The sequence below is a fragment of the Polypterus senegalus genome, chromosome 8 (genome assembly GCF_016835505.1).
Source record: "Polypterus senegalus isolate Bchr_013 chromosome 8, ASM1683550v1, whole genome shotgun sequence".
NCBI lineage: Eukaryota > Metazoa > Chordata > Cladistia > Polypteriformes > Polypteridae > Polypterus > Polypterus senegalus.
In genome coordinates this window covers 144693763-144711646 of record NC_053161.1, presented here as the reverse complement: position 1 = coordinate 144711646, position 17884 = coordinate 144693763, and the positions used below count along the sequence as shown (strand labels likewise).

The window sequence follows — 17884 nt, the reverse complement described above, 5'->3', positions numbered from 1 at the left end:
CCTTGACATGACTTCAGTTTACTCCAAAGAGTGATACAGAAGAGACTGCTGGGCAAATCAAGTGTGAGAGAGTGAATCGTTATTACCCACTCAATGTACTCAACCCAGTTAAAGAGATCATTATTGTCAACCTTGACTAATGTAAACTCATCTCTGGCCACACAGCATTAGGAGTAAAGCTATAAACTATCAAATATCTATTTGTAGTTTTGCCACAATCAAAGAAATTCCTAAAAACCTCTTTAAAAATAAATAAATACATAAATAAATAAAACTTTTGTTCCCTTCTCTTTGGAAAAGGCTACATGGCCACTGTAAAGGCTGCATTCTTCTCTACCTAGCAATAGTTGAAGTGGATCACAAATTAATTAACAAAGTAACAAGCACTTTTTTCCTTTCTCTCTCTCTTTATCCATGTATGGTTTATATAATGTGACTAACTAGAAATGTGAAATGATGACAAAGTGAATATGAGCATACACTCACCATAAAACTTTGATTTGGCCAAGATACTACCGCTTAGGCAAAATCCATCTTTTCTATTGCTTACATAAAAGGCAGATATTGGTGGATGGTGAGACACCTGTTAGGCACACAAACAACACACACAGCTTGTAAACAGTCGACAGGATATATAATTTACAATACAATATATCATTCAGCTAAATTATTATTTATCAAATGTCATCAGCTTTAATGTCACATTCTTAGAAAATTTACTAACCTTAACATTTACATTTACTTATTTGGTCGACGCCTTCATCCAAAGCGACTTACAGCATTTATGATACAATTAGTTTCATTTCATGTGGTTTTCCAATTGGAGCACAGGCAGGTCAAGTGACTTCCTGAGGGTCACACAGTGTCAGCAGTGAAATTTGAACCCACAACCTCAGGATATTAAGTCCAAAGGCTTAACACAAATGTATTAGCAATGTGGTAGGTGCACACAGATGCTGACAGAAATGACACAGTTGTAATCTAAACCCAGTGTGGAACTGGCAACCAGTTGGGAAGAAGGATCTTTGGTTGGAACCTTGACTGTGAAATTTCTATCAGAATTCCTCCAATATTTTTTATTGCCTAATTTTACATCATATAGGAATTATTTATTTGTTTCCCCTCTGTCACCACCTGGCTTTCAGCAAGTTAATAAAGGAATATAAAGTAATATAACAGGTTATAACATATTCCTGCCTTTGACTTGATACACTTTAGGGTCTGGGAGGGTGTAACATTGGGCACAAGGCAGTAAACAACCCTGAACAAGAAGTCAGTCGATCACAGGGCCCAAGCATGCACACATCCACACTCATTCTGGGCCAATTTATATTTGCCAGGTAATCTGACAAACACATCTTTGGGGATATGGGAGGAAAATCAACATAGATATTGGGAGAAAACTCAGCGCAAAAAATAAATGGATTAATTACATGACTCCTGCTTTAAACATACAGTGGGCAATAAGTATTGAAGGCATCAACATTTTCTTCAGGAACTATATCTCTACATTTTTGTCAGTAAATATATCTCCAATGAGGCTATTCACATGAAAATGTCACCAGACATTGATATTAACTCAAGAAAACCACAAAAATAAAGAATTCACAACAACAAAAGCCATAAATTAAGGGAATGGAATGATACAGGGAAAAAGTATTGAACACTCTAAGAAAAGGCAGTACACCAAAGCAAGGAAAGGCAAGGAACCAGCTGAAATCTGTAAGTAGTTAAAAAGTAATTCCACCTCCTAAATGTGAAAATTGATATTAGCTGGGTTGGTAAATATTGAAGGGCTATAAATAGGTGTTTTGTTACCAAGGAACAGGAACATCTCATGATGGGTAAAAGCAAAGAGCTCTCCCAAGACCGTCTTAACCTGATTCTTGCAAACTATATCAATAATACTGGTTACAGACGTATTTCAAATCTATTAAATCTTCCAGCCACTTGGGGCCTTTACCTGCAAGTGGAAAGAACATCACTCCACCATCAACCGGCCACGCACAGGAGCTCCTCACAAGAGTTCTGATCAGGGAGTCAGAAAGACAGTCAGAAGAGTAGCCCAAGATCCAAGGACCACTCGGGAAGCAGCTCCAGAAAGACTTGGAGGCAGCAGGTACAACTGTTACACAGAAAACAATAGGCAATGCACTCTGGCAGCATGGCCTCTATGTGCATTCACCCCACAAGACTCGAATACTGAAGAATAGGCATGTTGAAGCTTGTTTAAAGTTTGTGAGACAACATTTGGACAAACCTATGAAACACTGGTAGAATGTTGAACTTTCTGGCTGTCGTACTACACACCACAACAAACAATGTACTAGTAAAGTCTGGAGATGGAAGCATCATGGTGTGGGGCTGTTGCACATCTCATGGTACTGGCAGACTTCATGTAATTGAAGGAACGATGAATGGGGCCACGTACCAAGAAATTCTTGAAATGAATCTGCTGTCATCCACCAGGATGATGAGGATGAGATGTAAGTGGACATTCCAGCAGGACAAAGATTCAAAACATACAGCAAAGAAAACTCTCGATTTGTTTCAGAGAAAGAAAATCAAGTTGTTAGAATGGCCCAGTCAATCACCTGACTTAAATCCAATTGAACATTGGTGGAAGGAACTAGGGCGGCACTCCCTGCGTTTCCTCTGGGTGCTCTGGTTTCCTCCCACAGTCCAAAAACATGCGAGTTAGGTGGATTGGTGATTCCAAATTGTCCCTAGTGTGTGCTTGGTGTGTGGGTGTGTATGTGTGTGTCCTGCGATGGGTTGGCGCCCTGCCCGGGATTGATTCCTGCCTTGCGCCCTGTGTTGGCTGGGATTGCCTCCAGCAGACCCCGTGACCCTGTAGCGGGTTGGAAAATGGATGGAAGGAACTAAAGATAAGGGTTCACATGAGGGCCCCCGGAATCTTCAGTCACTTCAGTAGAAAGGGCCAAAATCACACCTGAGCACTCACTACAGGCGATTGGTTTCTTCAAACAGAAAGCATCTTGAAGCCGTCATTACAAACAAAGGTTTCTCCACTAACTATTAAATTAGCATGTTCAATACCTTCTGCCATTCCACTTTATTACACATACATTTATTTATAACCTTTAATGTTGTGAATTCTTTATATTTATGGATTTCTTGAGTCAATACCAATGTCTGGTGAGAATTTCACGTGTATAGCCTCATTGGAAATATATTTACTGAAATAAATGTTGACACATTCAATACTTGTTTCCCCCACTGTTACTTGTGTTCGATAGCTTTCTTTGCATTTGACAATTTATTTAGCACACTGTACCAGTCAACTTACAAGGAGAAGCAATCAGGGTAAGATGGTGGTAAAGTCAGCACAGTATGCTACTTAAAACAAATATTTTCCTACACTTTGAAAATCCATCATTAGAAACCACAGAAATTGTTTAGAATGATGCCGTATAGGTCCTAAATTAGAAAACAGTAACAACTGTATTATGTACCGTTTATTTATGGACCACTTTATATAAAAGTATCATTATCATCATTACCACCATCACCGCAACCAGTCTAATGGTATTTTTGAGGTTTACTTAGGGTAGCTAGTTGCCCCCCAAATCTTTTTCTTCCTCTTACTGTTTTGTTGGGCATCCTTTGAGTGAGACCTATTCTTTTCATATCATTTGACATCACCTTCATCGCTTCTACCTGCCGCTTGGTTTATCTCTTCACCCTGTCATACTCTGCATTTCGCTCTATATGTCCAAACCTTCTTAGTCCGTTTCTCTTTAGCCCAACATCTATCGCCTCCACACTGAGTCTTTCTCTTAACTTGACAATCATATTCCTCTCCACACATCTACTTGATCATTTTCATCTCTGTTCTTTATAAATTTGAAAAGACACAGGCTGCAAACTCCAGCCACATTGACTGATTGTCTATATACTGTGCTATTTCATCATACAGTATAACATTTGATATGTAACTTCTGTATTTTTTTTTTTTTATTTTCTTCAAAATGTATTTATCCCAGAATTTGGCAGACCATCTTACTGAAGAAGGAACAGTTCCTGTTACTTAGCTTGTCAGTGATTCTTACACTTAATTGGTGCTAGGAGCACAATCATTTAAATTTCAGTGTGATATTTCAGTTTTTTATTTAGAATAAATTTGCAAAAATTTCTAAAATCATCTTTTTGCTTTCTGTCTTTGTGGGTATTGAGTTACTCGAGATATGAGGAAAATTAATTTAAATAATTTTGGCACAAGGCTGCAACAGAGCAAAATGTGAAAAAAGTGAAGGGGTCTAAATATTTTCTGAATGCACTGTATGTATTACACCACAATGGAAGAGTAAATACCTTTCTAGTTGTCAGAGATCTGCACAGATTAAAGTCAAATCATGTAGTAAAAGAGGAATCCTTGAAAACATGTTTTAAAAGTATCTGGGTGAGACATTGGAACAACATGGCTATCAACTAACCAAACAACCACGATGGACTAACTTGTCTCCCCCTAAAGTGTCAACCATTTTTTTTTTTTTTTAAATACAAGTTGAACCCACTGTTAAGACTACCAAAACAAACCTAGCCATGAGACTTTTTTTTTCTGGCTTTTACCTGTTCGGCAATGTAAAACGTCTTGCTGTTTGTCTTGGGGTGGATCCACATGCATCTGAATGTTTCTCCAAGAATTGGATTATACGGTTTCTTCAGACCCTGAAAACAAGAAGGTAATGAGATTCTGGCAGCTTATAGAGCATTTAGGCAACCGATGGGGTTGGAATAATAAGGGCAGGAGGAAATAAGCCACAAATACACATTCATCTGCAGCGGTATGAGTTAAGTAGTGAATTAAAAGACAATTTCTTAGTAACCTAGAAATTGAAAGTAGCTATATAGTGGTTATGCTGTACTGTATTATAAATTAGTTTCAAAAGGCATCTTTGTGCATATACTTAATATGCTATTGCACCTGAGGTTTTTCAGGAAGAAAGGAGAGAAATGTTGATGTAATGTAGTTATACTCATAAATTATGGCACTGAACAATGACAATGTGTTATGTGTGGATTAGCTTATCCAAGTAAGAATTTCACTGTTCTCTGCACAGGTAACAATATTGTGATGCCTTCAATCTGTACTGTGTGCACGCTGTATTCTATAACATATGCAAAAGTGTAACATAACAAGACTCTGTTCAGTTAAGTAGCATACTGGGTAGTGACTGTACCGTGCTACCTTACATTTTTACCACACTGTACAATGTGTATTGCTTTTATAATGCATTAAGCATACAACATATTAACACAGTTTATACAGTACTGTTAGACTGAACGGTGTTGTTATCCTCTTGTGCCCTCAATACCATCTCATTGTCTTTTATAATCTAGGCATTTGTGAGCCAGCTAGACTACCTGCCATGTTACCCCTTCCAGCTAGCTCCTGTAAAAGGTAGTTAAAAACATTAATTTTTAAAATGAATTTAAGTAGATAACATTCTCAATCCAATGGGAGGCTGGGGTCTTTTCCAGCAGCATCTGGTCTAAGGCAAGAATTAGCTCTGGACATAGGACCAGTCTGCTGCAGGAGTTACTCATGAATACACCCACACCAAGTAAGTTTGGAATTACCTTATCAACCTAACGCTCCTGTCTTTGCAAGGCGAGCATCTGCACAGACACAGAGAGAATGAGCAGACTTCACAATGGAAATGAAAAAAAAGTGTGCTTTTCAAAAGATTTTGGATTCTCACTTATGGCTTAATTGTGTTGTCATCGTGTTATACGTTATCACTGATTGATACTTTTCTGATGTAGTCACTATTCGTGGCACCAAAGTGTGGCAACATGTTTCATGTTGATTAGTACAGTACATCTGTACTGAACATCTTTCCTGAGTGTGAGGAAGAAAAGCTTCCATTGTATAGGCCTGGTGAACAAAACTAAAGGGGACCAATGTAAGAAAGTTGGGCACAAATTTAAATGTGGAGCAATCCATCACAGAGGCATTCTGGATGTGTATAGCTGTCTAGGCCATAGTGGACCGGACTAGGAAGAACCCACCACACCTGCCCCTTTACCTCCAGTTGCACAACAGTGGAGAGAACAATCATTCACTGGATGGTTAGATGGCTTACCTTGGGTTTTTTGTAGAATCCAGACAAGTACCATTTCACCACTTTTTTCATTCGATTGTAGGCATTTTCTTCTACGGCAGCTCTGTGAAAAACAAACAATGAGATAGGAATGAAATATAACTGAAACACATGAACAAAACTTGATTAAATTTATGAAAATCACGAATAATTTGTAGATGAGGATGCACAGAGTGTTTCTATGTTATTAGATACAGCAGTCTGCAAATTCGCTAATGCTTTTCAATGGGAGATTTTGAAAGTTAAAAAATGTGTACAGTGTCCTGTAGTCAATGAAAATCAAACTGTCCCGAAAAATTAATAAATAAAAATTGGTCCACTGGGAGCTGAGTTGTTTCATGTAAATAAATGGACAGACAGACCAGACTATCTAAGTATATTTGTACCTAAAAAGCATGTGGCAATCAAAAAGAAAGCATTTAAATTTGGTAATTAACTATCTGACACTCATTAACAATGAAAACGAACACTGAGATAACTAACTTCTGCACAGACTCCATTTAAACTGCAATGTAGAAGAAGTTTGACAAATAATCAAAAAGCACGATGGAATAAGGCACTACATTTTATGAAACATTGCTTATAGCACTTTCATTTGAGTAGATATTGAGAACACTTTTGCCTCAGTAAATGTAGTTCCTTATGAGATCTTTGATCACAAAGAACAAAAATATTAACATCACTATCATAAATGTAATTATAAAAGTTCCCAGACACACGCCATGGGTCATGTTGCTCAGTCTTCCTTAAACTAGAATTAAATTCTCTGTTAAACATATTATTTCAATTCATTGTTAAAAACAGAAACGTTGTCATCTTTTCAAATAAACCTTTAAATCTTTATTTTCCTAATAATGTAGAACTCAGTACAATTCTCATGTAAAACAAACAATCATGTAATGATGAACAACAACACACACATCCTGTACAAATATCAGTGTCATAAAATTCATTCAATGAACTGTATATCAGCATCAAAATAGTGTGATTGTGCAGTGTAAATTGGGCAGTAGATGATGATCCGGTAGCCACACTTGCCATTATATAAAATAGAATTTCTGCCATTCAAGACAGTTACGTATTTGTTTAGAAACATATGTGTAACCCAAGGCACGAATTTCCATTTCAGACAATTATGTAAACTGTAATGCATTACCCTACATTGTTACTAGGAAATGAAATTAGATTACAGTAACTTTTTACTTTGTATTGCATTTTCCTCAGCTCTGTCCATTAGTACTTAAGAAGAGCTTCTATTGAGGAAGTCCATTATGGAGACAACACCTCCACCTTCCTCTAAACCACTGGTTGTTCTCCCAGAGACTGAACAGCAAACACATAGCTTTTGGACTACCATGCACCCTTCTCATCCAGAGGAGTAATGCAAAACTCCTCTCTGGTACTATGGCTTCTGTTATCAAGGCTGCTATAAATCTTACGTTACAGCAGAGTCTCTCTATTACTCTTAACCTAATGGCACTCGTCCCTACCCGAGGATATCGGAGTCAAGACACCATTTAAACCTCGTGTGGAATACGCTCAGGGCAGCACTACCTTCTCAGCTGCTCAACCTCCCTGAGAATGCACGTCCTCCGACTTGAAGTCAGGTCCTTCAGGTTACAGAACAGCCTTTTTCAGCCACTGCAGCTAAAGGAGGACTCCTTTTGATATAAGTAGAAAATCTGAATAAAAAGCTACAAGGGTGTTTTTTTTTTCTTTCTTCAAAGCAGCAGGCACACTGTACCCCCCTAGTTTTACTGCATTCACCCCTCCTGTTAAAACATTGTCTGCATAAAACTTTTAAAACAATTTATAATATCTAGCATATTCATTTTACAGTTTCAAGTTTCATCTCATTTTATAGCTTCAAAAGAACATGTGCTATTGATACCTGGCAGTTATCTTTGCAGCTATTATCAATCATTCATTTGCATGGTTACCTAGAATTCTATATTTAGCTAACACCTTTATCCAAAGAAACTTAGCAGATTTGAATATGATTAAAACAGTTCAAATATTTTATACAGATATCTATATATTTTATCGCCATAAGTGCGATAGACATATTCGCCCCGACAAAACCGCGACGGACAAATGAGCGCCGACAAACCTGCTAACTGGTTTTCGACAAATGCGCGCCGACAAAAATCGCAAGAGAGGCCAAGAGAGTGGGATGCGTACGTGCGCATTATGTACACATTATGTGCTAGGTTATAACTGTTATAACTGCTGATGGCATGCCACGAACAAATAACTCAGTCGAGGGTTGGCACAACGCGTCGTATACAAAGCGGAATTACCAGCAGTCAGGCAGCCAGCAAGTCTAAATACACTCAACTATCAAGACGTCTCGCTGCAATTCTTCCTACATATGCAGGGCGTGATCTTAAGGACTATCTGCGTGCCGTGCTGATGACATGCCACGTCTCATAATATTGACTTCTAAAATAAACATTATTATATATGCTTTAAACTAGTAATTCATATTTAATCAAACTTTCGCGATTTTGTCGGGGCGATTTTGTCTGCGCGATTTTGACAACACGTTTTAATCGGCGCTATTTTGTCGGCGCTCATATGTCTATCACACAAATGTCGGGTCACATTTTATATAGATATTTTAACAGTTAAAGCACAGGTAGGCTAAGTGACTTACTTAGGGTTACCCAGTGTGTCACATGTGAAAACTGAACTAGCAATCTTGAAACTAAAAGTACAGTATCCAGTGTCACACATGTGATCTTAGGAGACAACTAAAGGGCCTGAATAATAGTAATTCAATGCCTGACCAGGGGGTGGCAAGGTGCACTAATTGTCTCTCTCAATCCCTTACAGACCATTCTCGGGAAATCCCGCCCAGTTCCGGTGCCACCGAGGATGTCACTTCCGGTCCAGGGGCCGCTGATGACGTTACTTTCAGTTCCGGATGGCATCACTTCCTCCACTTGTCTTTAAAAGCTGCCGTTTTAAGGCAGAAATTCAGTTCTGTTTTGGACTTGCATGAGTAAAGAACTCTTGACAATTTACCTCTTTGCAACCAGGATATAATATATGGGTGGCTGCCCTAAACCTTTTCATGTCTCATCGTACTTTTTGTGACACCAGTTATGGTGTAAATACAAGAAAACATTTACAGCTACAGTTTTATTTATTGAACATCAGGCTTTATTTTACACAGTGGCTTGCATAAACAGCTCCTCCACAGACTGACACCCATCACATCTTCTGTTAACCATTACTTTATACACACAGACTTTTCACACTAGGCACTATAAACAAATGGCAGCTATTATTTACTTGATGTGTGAATGACATTTTAGTTTTCAGTGTTAATTATGAGGTGAACTCCCATTAGGGCTTTACATAGCAACTTTAACAGAGAGTAACTAAATTTAATATTATCATAAATTTGACAGGCTAACTCCTTAACCACATGGACTACCTTAAATAAGCATTTTCATATAGCTGGTTGCAAAGCTGCACTGACTTTTCTGTACTGATATCAAGCTTATTTTGACTGCATGTAACTACAACAACAGAATCCATGCAGTGAATTGGGAAAATGAAATGCCACTGGCGGTGAACCTCGCCTGTTAATCTGGGGATTGTACTCACTCTGAGAGGAAGTCTGCATGGTAGTAGTAATCTGAGAGCTTGTCAAGGAAAGAGCGGGGCTCCAAGATGAATGTTGGCAGCACAACCTTGGAGAGGTCCATTCCTGGCCGCACCTGTTTCAGCAGCGTCCAAATTAAGCTTTTGTTCTCTTCAGATACTGTTTCAGTCTGAGAGGCTTCTCCTGCCTGTTGATGAAAAACACGAGTGACAGTGAGTATCACCACCCTCTGGTAAAGACTAATCCTCAAGGAATTCATCAGACCAGAGTGTAAATGCAACATAGTCTGATACTTCAAAGAACAGATGAAGGACACAAACAAGAACTCAAAGCAATCACTTAACATACAGAAAAATCAAGCTCACTCACAAGATGCACTCACTTTCTTGGAGGGCACTATCATGATCTGGTAGTCATTACTCCAGTTCCTAACTGATGAAACTTTATTTTACAATGCAGCTTTTTTATTTTTAGTACTGGAAACCACCATTTCATTTACAAATCAGACAAGGTCGTACTCATTAATTACTATCAGTCTGTGATGTTCTGGCATGCTCTACAAAGCTGCTTCCAGCCCCAGATGCTGCCATTATACAGCTATAGACCCCGATTTCCCATGTACCTGAACTGGATGAAGTGGGTTTGAAAATGATGTATGTATATTAGCTATCTTTTAACTTATCACTCAAAAAAGCTTGTATAGTGCCTTTTATATTGAACTGTCATCTACCACTTCTCTTGTCACGCAATAAAAGTAGATTTATATAATTCCACTCTTAGTACACAATGTCACCAGCGTGAAACCATCGATTTAATATACACAAAAAGCATAAAATCTTTCAGCCAAGAAATTAAAGTATCTCTGACTACCATTGCTGTATTAAAAAAGCAAGCCAATCTTCTCAAAGGATAATTTGCTTGATTTTAAAGGTCACATTTTTGCATGACTGATGTATTCCAGGTAACTCTGCGCTCGATGACAGTACTAAAATACTGCATCAATGGCAGGTCAGTTACTCAAATACCAGAATAATTAATTAGAGCTCCACTATTATTAAACCGGATTGGCCCGACTTCAATTTTTCTTTATGTTGGCCACCTAAGCTGGACATTTTCCTGACACCACAATGCAGTGCATTGTTACATGGTTGGATCGGAAATCCTAACTCTGCCCATGTACACGCCCCTCTAAGCTCTGCACCCCTCCCCCAATGAGTCTGTATACGCCCCATTCTGGGTCCCACAGTGAGGGCTATTTGGCCCGAACACAATCATTAAGTTTAAGCAGGAATGTCAGCTCGGCAGCCTCCTGCAATCTTTCCAGTATGGCGCGAGTCTTCCAGCCAATATGAATTAACATACTGGAAAGTATTTATTTTCTACAGTTCTCTAGCTTTTGTTTTTACATTATTTTTGACCAGAAATACATTTCTACATTAAGGGTAAAAGGGGCATTTACTGTGCAGGAAAGCCACCGGCTACCAACAGAGTGTAATTGCAGACCACAGTACCTATGAGGTTAATCATGTAATGCCCTAACATCACGTCAGTCATGAAAACACCCATCACATTAGATTCTGGTTAACATTAGGGCCCTGTTCAACTATGGTTAAGATTAGGGTTGTGGGAGGGTTATATGACTCAAAGGGTGTTTCGTGACTGACGTTGTGGGCATTACCTGACTTATGTCATAGGTATTGCAGTCTGAAGTTAGACCCCTCCCTTTTTACGACATTTACGAATCTTCACTTAATGATAATTGCATAAAGCAGCTTATAGACAGGGAACACAGCAAAGCCTTTATATTTAACAGTTTACTGCAAGGCCATATCTGAAGGGGTGCTGGGCCGTTACGATCCCAATTTGACTCACCTTCTGAATCACGTTGCAAGTTTATGACTGTGCTGCACGATACGCGAAGGTAGAACCACCCATTCCAGCTCTTTGACTGCACAGTTGACTTCTCTATCAACCTCACCAAATCATTAAATTGTAAACTTGTGATTGAGTCACTCAAATCACGAACAGGGATCTTCTTAAAGCGCATTGCATGAAACATCAAGGAGAACAACGTATCCAGGTCTTCTAACGTGCTGCTCTAAACATCACACTGCTATTTGATCACGCCATTAACTTGTCCTATTGATCTATGCTTTCACAAACTGGCCATATTTTATTGTAAAACCAGAATGCTGGTATGCTTATGTGTTGTCATTTTTATGAGAAAGCATGTGTTATTATCAGATTTGTTTTCAATATCTGTTCATCAATTAATTCTGTAGTTTTACATTTTGTTTTTGAAAACAAACTCTCAACGAAACAGCTGTCTAGTTTTCAGGGGTTTATTTAGTTAAATGGTAAACTAATTTTATAATCAGCTCGGCCAGCAACTGCGAATGTTCTCACATTTGTTAAAACATCTGAAAAATGTTATATTTCGATTCCATTTAAATGAAAGGCCACTTGGAATAAAACAGTATCCATTATCTGTGACCGCGTTTTTTCTAGTGGGACGCAAGGATCAAAAAGTAAATAAATAATCAGACAACTCACAGCTTTAGGCTGTGATGACCATTTGACAGTGAACTTGAGACTTAAAGATATGACAAGTGTTAAACTCACCCTGTTATGGACACAGTGGAGTGATGAGAAAACTTTATAGGCTGTGATTATGTGTGTGGTTATGATCACCAAGTACCAGAATCTCAGGAAAGCACAATTATTATTTTTTTATGGCATAGTGTCCTTAACTGCACTTGGGGACTAGGATTCACACACATACCACACTGTAATTGCCCCCTGATGGCTTCACCAACACCTTTTTAAGGAGCAACCCAAGCTTCCATCAAAGTATTGACCAGGTCAAAACATTCTTAGCTTACCTATTCTGATGTGCAGGTGGAATGAAATGTAAAAATGTGTGCATTTTTGCCGCTGCCGTTTTCCTCTTAATTTACCTTTTGTCTGTAGAGTTTTCGCCTTTAATTATACCCTAATAATGACAATTAATGATGAGTGGAGTAGACCGCACACAGATTAAAACATGTGCTGCAAATGTGCACATTAGCAAATGTGTGCAATTTGTTGGTTGCTCTTTCCGCCTCAGACAGTAGTTGTGGGTAAAAGTACAGGAATTCAATTCAGTGAACACTTAAAAACCAAAGAAAAGATTCCCCGGTGCATTAATATGTTATTAGCTTTAACTTTTCTGCCATGTAATGTCATGCCTGCTGCTTTTAAAGAACTTAAAGATATTTCCTTCCAGAGCTGGAGGCATCTAAATCAAAATCTTTCCAGCTTAATTGCCATTTGCAAAAGCTACTAAAGAAATACAGACTGATAATGCTTTTAAACCTCTTGCGAGGGATTGCACATAATGTTGTTATAAATTGCACGGTTTCATGTTTTTTCTCCATTTGTGTATAGTGTTGCTTGTCGTGTTATATGTTGTGTTTTGCCAGTTTGTTTTGTCACATTTTCAGCATTTGAAATAATATTTCTATGTGTGCTGTATATATAAGAGGGGGTTGCTTGCTGCATACTTTTGCTGTACATTTTTCTTGCATATATTTATCACCGCACACTTTTATCCTATGGGTTTTAGTCCAGCCACCAAAACAGACAACTGGGCGAACCATAGTGAAAATGGAAGGGCTATAAGCTACTTCAACATCAGCCTGACTAACTTGCTGTTTAGTAAATAATTGCTAAAATAAACAAAACATCTGGAAAAATAAAATGTAAATCATGATGATGATAAAAATCTCAAAACAAAACAAAAATAAATACAAAGTTCTTCCTATTTAACATATATAAATGCTTGCTACATTCTGACTAACAATTAGCAAACTCATATTGTCATTACTGGATTGACATCAAAACTGGGAAATACTGGCCAGCTTAATTCAAGAAGGAGTCCAATTAAAAGCAGAAGCTGACTGGGATAAAAACCTGCAGGCAACAAGTGCTGAACTTGAGAAGCACTGATCTACAGGTCACTACAGATGCAAGTTTGAAATGGACATAAAGATGGCCCCACTGTATTATGAGTAAGTCACTTCACAAAGTACAGAGAGATGGCTGCTTCATCCTCACCTCTCCTCTAATGTAAATTACAGCACAGTTTGTAAATGCTAAACAAAGGTGAAGTCTGACACTATAGATGCATTCAGACAGATTGTGAGGAATACTTATGAAAATTATTAACCAATATATAAGGATTAATTAATCAATAGAGATATTTCATATTGTAATAACAAATTCTTGGGCAGGGCTGTGTAGAATATCAAATTTTACTGTATATTACACATTATTAAATGTTTATTTGACTTAACAGTAAATGACCCTGTGAGGATGTTGCTGTCAAAGGAGCTATAGAAAACAATTACTTATTCATACTCTCCCAGCGTTATCTAATGTTTTCAGACTTAACACTTAATTACATTAAATATGAATGAGCATCCTCTGGCACTAATGGTACCTGAGCATTTCAGCCTTACACAGTATAAGCCGCATCCCAAAATAAATAAAACCTATTTTGGCAGTTTTTTTTATTGCTGTGCCCATCTTCTCAAAGACAAATGTTCTGTGCCACTGCATACTTAGCAACAGTTAAGCAGAAGTCAACTGGGGAGAAAATGAGTGACGCATTGAGATCCATGGCGGTAATTAAAATGCCACTCTCCATTTCTTATGACCTTGAATAATAATGAATAAATGCTAGAGTAATACATTTCCAGGAAATAAAAAAGGCTGATAACTGTAACAATCCTAACCTTTCTACCATTAGACAAGTGAAAGTCTTGAATTCTTCATTTTGTAAGAATGGGTCTCTCTAAATCTACCAAAGCATTTTTCACAGAAAATATGCGTTGTTCGTTGGTGACCCTGTTCAAAGAATATATGTTCTGGGAATTTAATGTGTGGCTATCTTAGACAAATATTTTTTCCCCCAGTGCCCCATGATGTTTTGCTAGAACAGCACAATGTCACAGGCATATAGCAGCCAGGTTGAATTTGTCCGACTCTACAAAATCACTGCCTAAAAACAGTAAATAAAGCAGATCCAAGTAGTGGGCTAAAAATTAGTGGAAGACCTATTAATACCATGTATTTGTGTCTTGAAGGTAATGTCTCTTCTTATGGACGTGTATGTGTGGGTCTACTCTTTTATTCATATTACCCAGAGTACTGTGTAGTTAATGCAAACATGAAAGAATGAAGTATCCATATGTATGCTGTGCATTTGGTAGTACCAGCAGCGAATGAGCCAAAATGTCCGAGGGAATGACCAACAAACTAAATTGTCAGTTCAAGAGAGGTGAGCACACCTGCTATTGAGACTGTGGGGGCCCAGCCCTAATGTACTCATACTAATAAATTTAGCTGTTCTGATATTTAATTCTATTCATTTTATCTCAGACAGTCACCATGGCACAGTGGCACCGCTGCTTCACAGCTCAGGTCATATTTTTGGCCAAAACAATTTGTCAAACATAGTTGGCAAAAATTTCCCAAGCTATTAGGGATACTTGAAAATCCAACTCAAGACAAACTAAGTTCAGTGGGGTTCGTGCATCACTAATGGTCACCGATGCTGGGAATGTGTCGGAAGGTGTGACATCTTGAACGTGTACACCAAGGACCTTAAAATATTGTGTGTACACCAAGGACCTTACAATACTGTGGCCATGAATCTCATCTCCAAAACAAGGTCTTCAGAATGCAGACTTGGCTATTTTCTTAAAACAAACAAACAAACAAAAAAAAGTGTCCTATTAAACTATAGAAACATCTTTTTTTAAGCTTTAGTGCTTGTTCATGCTTTTGATGCCAAAGCATAAGAAACATCAGCTAAACAAAAAAATGAAAGAAACTCTGTGTGGTCTCAGAACTTGAGCATGTAATTTGGTGGCTTTAGAACTACTTTGTGTATTTGGTAGGTCTTGGCCATAGGTTATTGATTCCATATTTAGAAAAATCTTCAAAACACGTACCCCATGACAGACATCCCTGCTGACAGTTGCTGGGATTATAGAGCATTTCATGTTAAATACACATACAGCTCCACGTGGAAATGAGTGCAGATTCATAGCACTGAATAAGCAACCTTCCCTACCTCACCAAGCTCTTCAGGTCCCTGCTCCATATATGTGGTCTCCCTCAGCACCTCAATGGGTTCTGGATCTACATAAGAGTCATCCTGGCGCTCAGACGTGTCACTGTCACTCTCCTCACTTTTCTCCACCACATCATTGTCAGATTCCTCATGGTCCGGTTCATTCTCTCGGTCCGACTTGTCAGAGTACAGATCATGATCTTTAAAGTGCTGACGCTCAATTTCGCTGTCGTTGAACCTGATCAAAAAAGAAATAAGTCACTCCTGACCTGGGAATATGCTAAGAACATATCACGTTACACTTAAGTAACTCAAATTTTAAAAATCTCTTTGCATTTTGCTCCTCTCACTTTCCCAAAAGAACCAATTAAATATGTTACACATCGTTTTAACCCAACGATAGTTCTAATTAGCCCAATTAATTTCACTACATAATAGACTGACTAATCACAGATATTTTAAATAAAGATGGCTGTACTGCATGGCAACATGTTCTACGAGGAGGGTTTGTACACTTCAGTGAGCAGTTTCATTTTCACATTAGAACAGTGCTTCATGTTTTGCAGGCTTAGTATATCATGTTCCAATACAAGAGAAGATTGCCAAACAATGTAAAGAGACAAAGATGATTAAAAATCCCCGTTATTTATTTTACCTTTTCGCAAAGCACACAGCTCTGGCCAGTGTCAAACTGTGAATTAAAAGCTTTACACACACTTGTAGTTTTCAAACGGGAATTCTAAATATTTTCATTAAAGTCAGAGAATCCTTGCCATAGGAATACTAGATACTAGAGGTCACTTTGACCAGACCTCAGGGGGAAAAAAATTAGGAGGAATCTCACTGGAAGCTTTCAGCTCCTTGCAGGTTGTTGACTCGCAGGATATTGTACAGATTGACCTGAGGATGCTCTCCTGAGATGTTCAGCTCATGTTCCTTTCCTTCTCTAATCATGGTACGTTTCAAAAGGCTTGAGCATTTTAATGCCAACTCCAGTGCATCCATCCAGCACCTTCCTACAGTAAAGATAAAAAGCACAGTGGGATAAGTGATAATAGTGAATAGTGAATAATAGTCCCATCTGACATCTCTTGTGGAAAGCATTACAGCTGTAAAAGGAGGGCCAAATCCATATTATTCACCAACAAACTCATACCGGTTTGTGTTGGTCAGGTGTCCACAAACCTTTGGCCATACAGTATGATGAAGCTCCCTGGAGCTCATTCATCTTCAGTGGGCACAAAACGTTTTGGTTATCATCAAAAATCCTAACCCACATAATTACTTCCTCAAGCATCTGAGGAAAGTCTGGATATTTCCTTCAAGAGTCTCCCCAACCACTGATACGAGTGGACAGGCCACCCAGTATGCCTCAATCTTAAAGAATTGAATTAATTTCTTAAATCCCTTTGAATTTTCCAAGGGGCTACACTGTAATCGAATTGTCACATTTGTTTACTTTTGTGTGGTGCTTTTTCCAGTGGCCTTTGCATCCAATGGCTGTCAAAATGGCCTGAAGTTTGTGATGCACACACAGCACAAAATTCGACTTTGAATTAGTGTGAAACCTTGTGAAAACAAACTTGTAATTAGTCACGCAATGTGTTTCACTTAAAATGACAACTCCAATGACTGAGAAGTGATGAGATTTTAGCCACGGCAATCCTTGAATGTAACATGCTTTTCATCAAAAACTCACTGTGAGTTGTTTCAAGGCATGAATCTAATACTGCCTTTAGGCAAGAACATGGTCCCCCCTTGCCCTCTAAAGCAAATACATTCCCACAATTCTCACCACTATTCAATAATTTAACTTGCAAAGAAAACAAAATTGTTCTGACCTCCTACTTATTAAAATCATTTAGAAAATATAATTCATTTAAAAGCTTGCAAGCCTATTTTGGGAATGTGGCTTTTGTGAATGTAATTTAAATTTTAAATCTGTATGTATGCCTTTAGAATAAAATGTGTTTTCTTTTTTGGTGTAGAAAGATTTTTTTCTTATTATTCATTTACTGCTACTTC

At 38.1% G+C, this 17884-nt stretch overlaps 1 protein-coding gene across 6 annotated transcripts in view; it reads right to left on the bottom strand.

Annotated features, from left to right (window-relative positions):
- The window catches only part of osbpl8 (oxysterol binding protein-like 8), a 249102-nt gene that overhangs the window by 24308 nt on the left and 206910 nt on the right, over positions 1-17884 (bottom strand). For all 6 annotated transcript variants that reach the window (XM_039761888.1, XM_039761890.1, XM_039761886.1 and 3 more), the window contains 6 exons: positions 16704-16875; positions 15860-16097; positions 9744-9928; positions 6111-6192; positions 4594-4692; positions 487-583 (listed from right to left, as the gene is read on the bottom strand). In XM_039761888.1, the coding sequence (XP_039617822.1) occupies positions 487-583; positions 4594-4692; positions 6111-6192; positions 9744-9928; positions 15860-16097; positions 16704-16875 (873 nt within the window). The remainder of the gene's footprint in view (positions 1-486; positions 584-4593; positions 4693-6110; positions 6193-9743; positions 9929-15859; positions 16098-16703; positions 16876-17884) is intronic.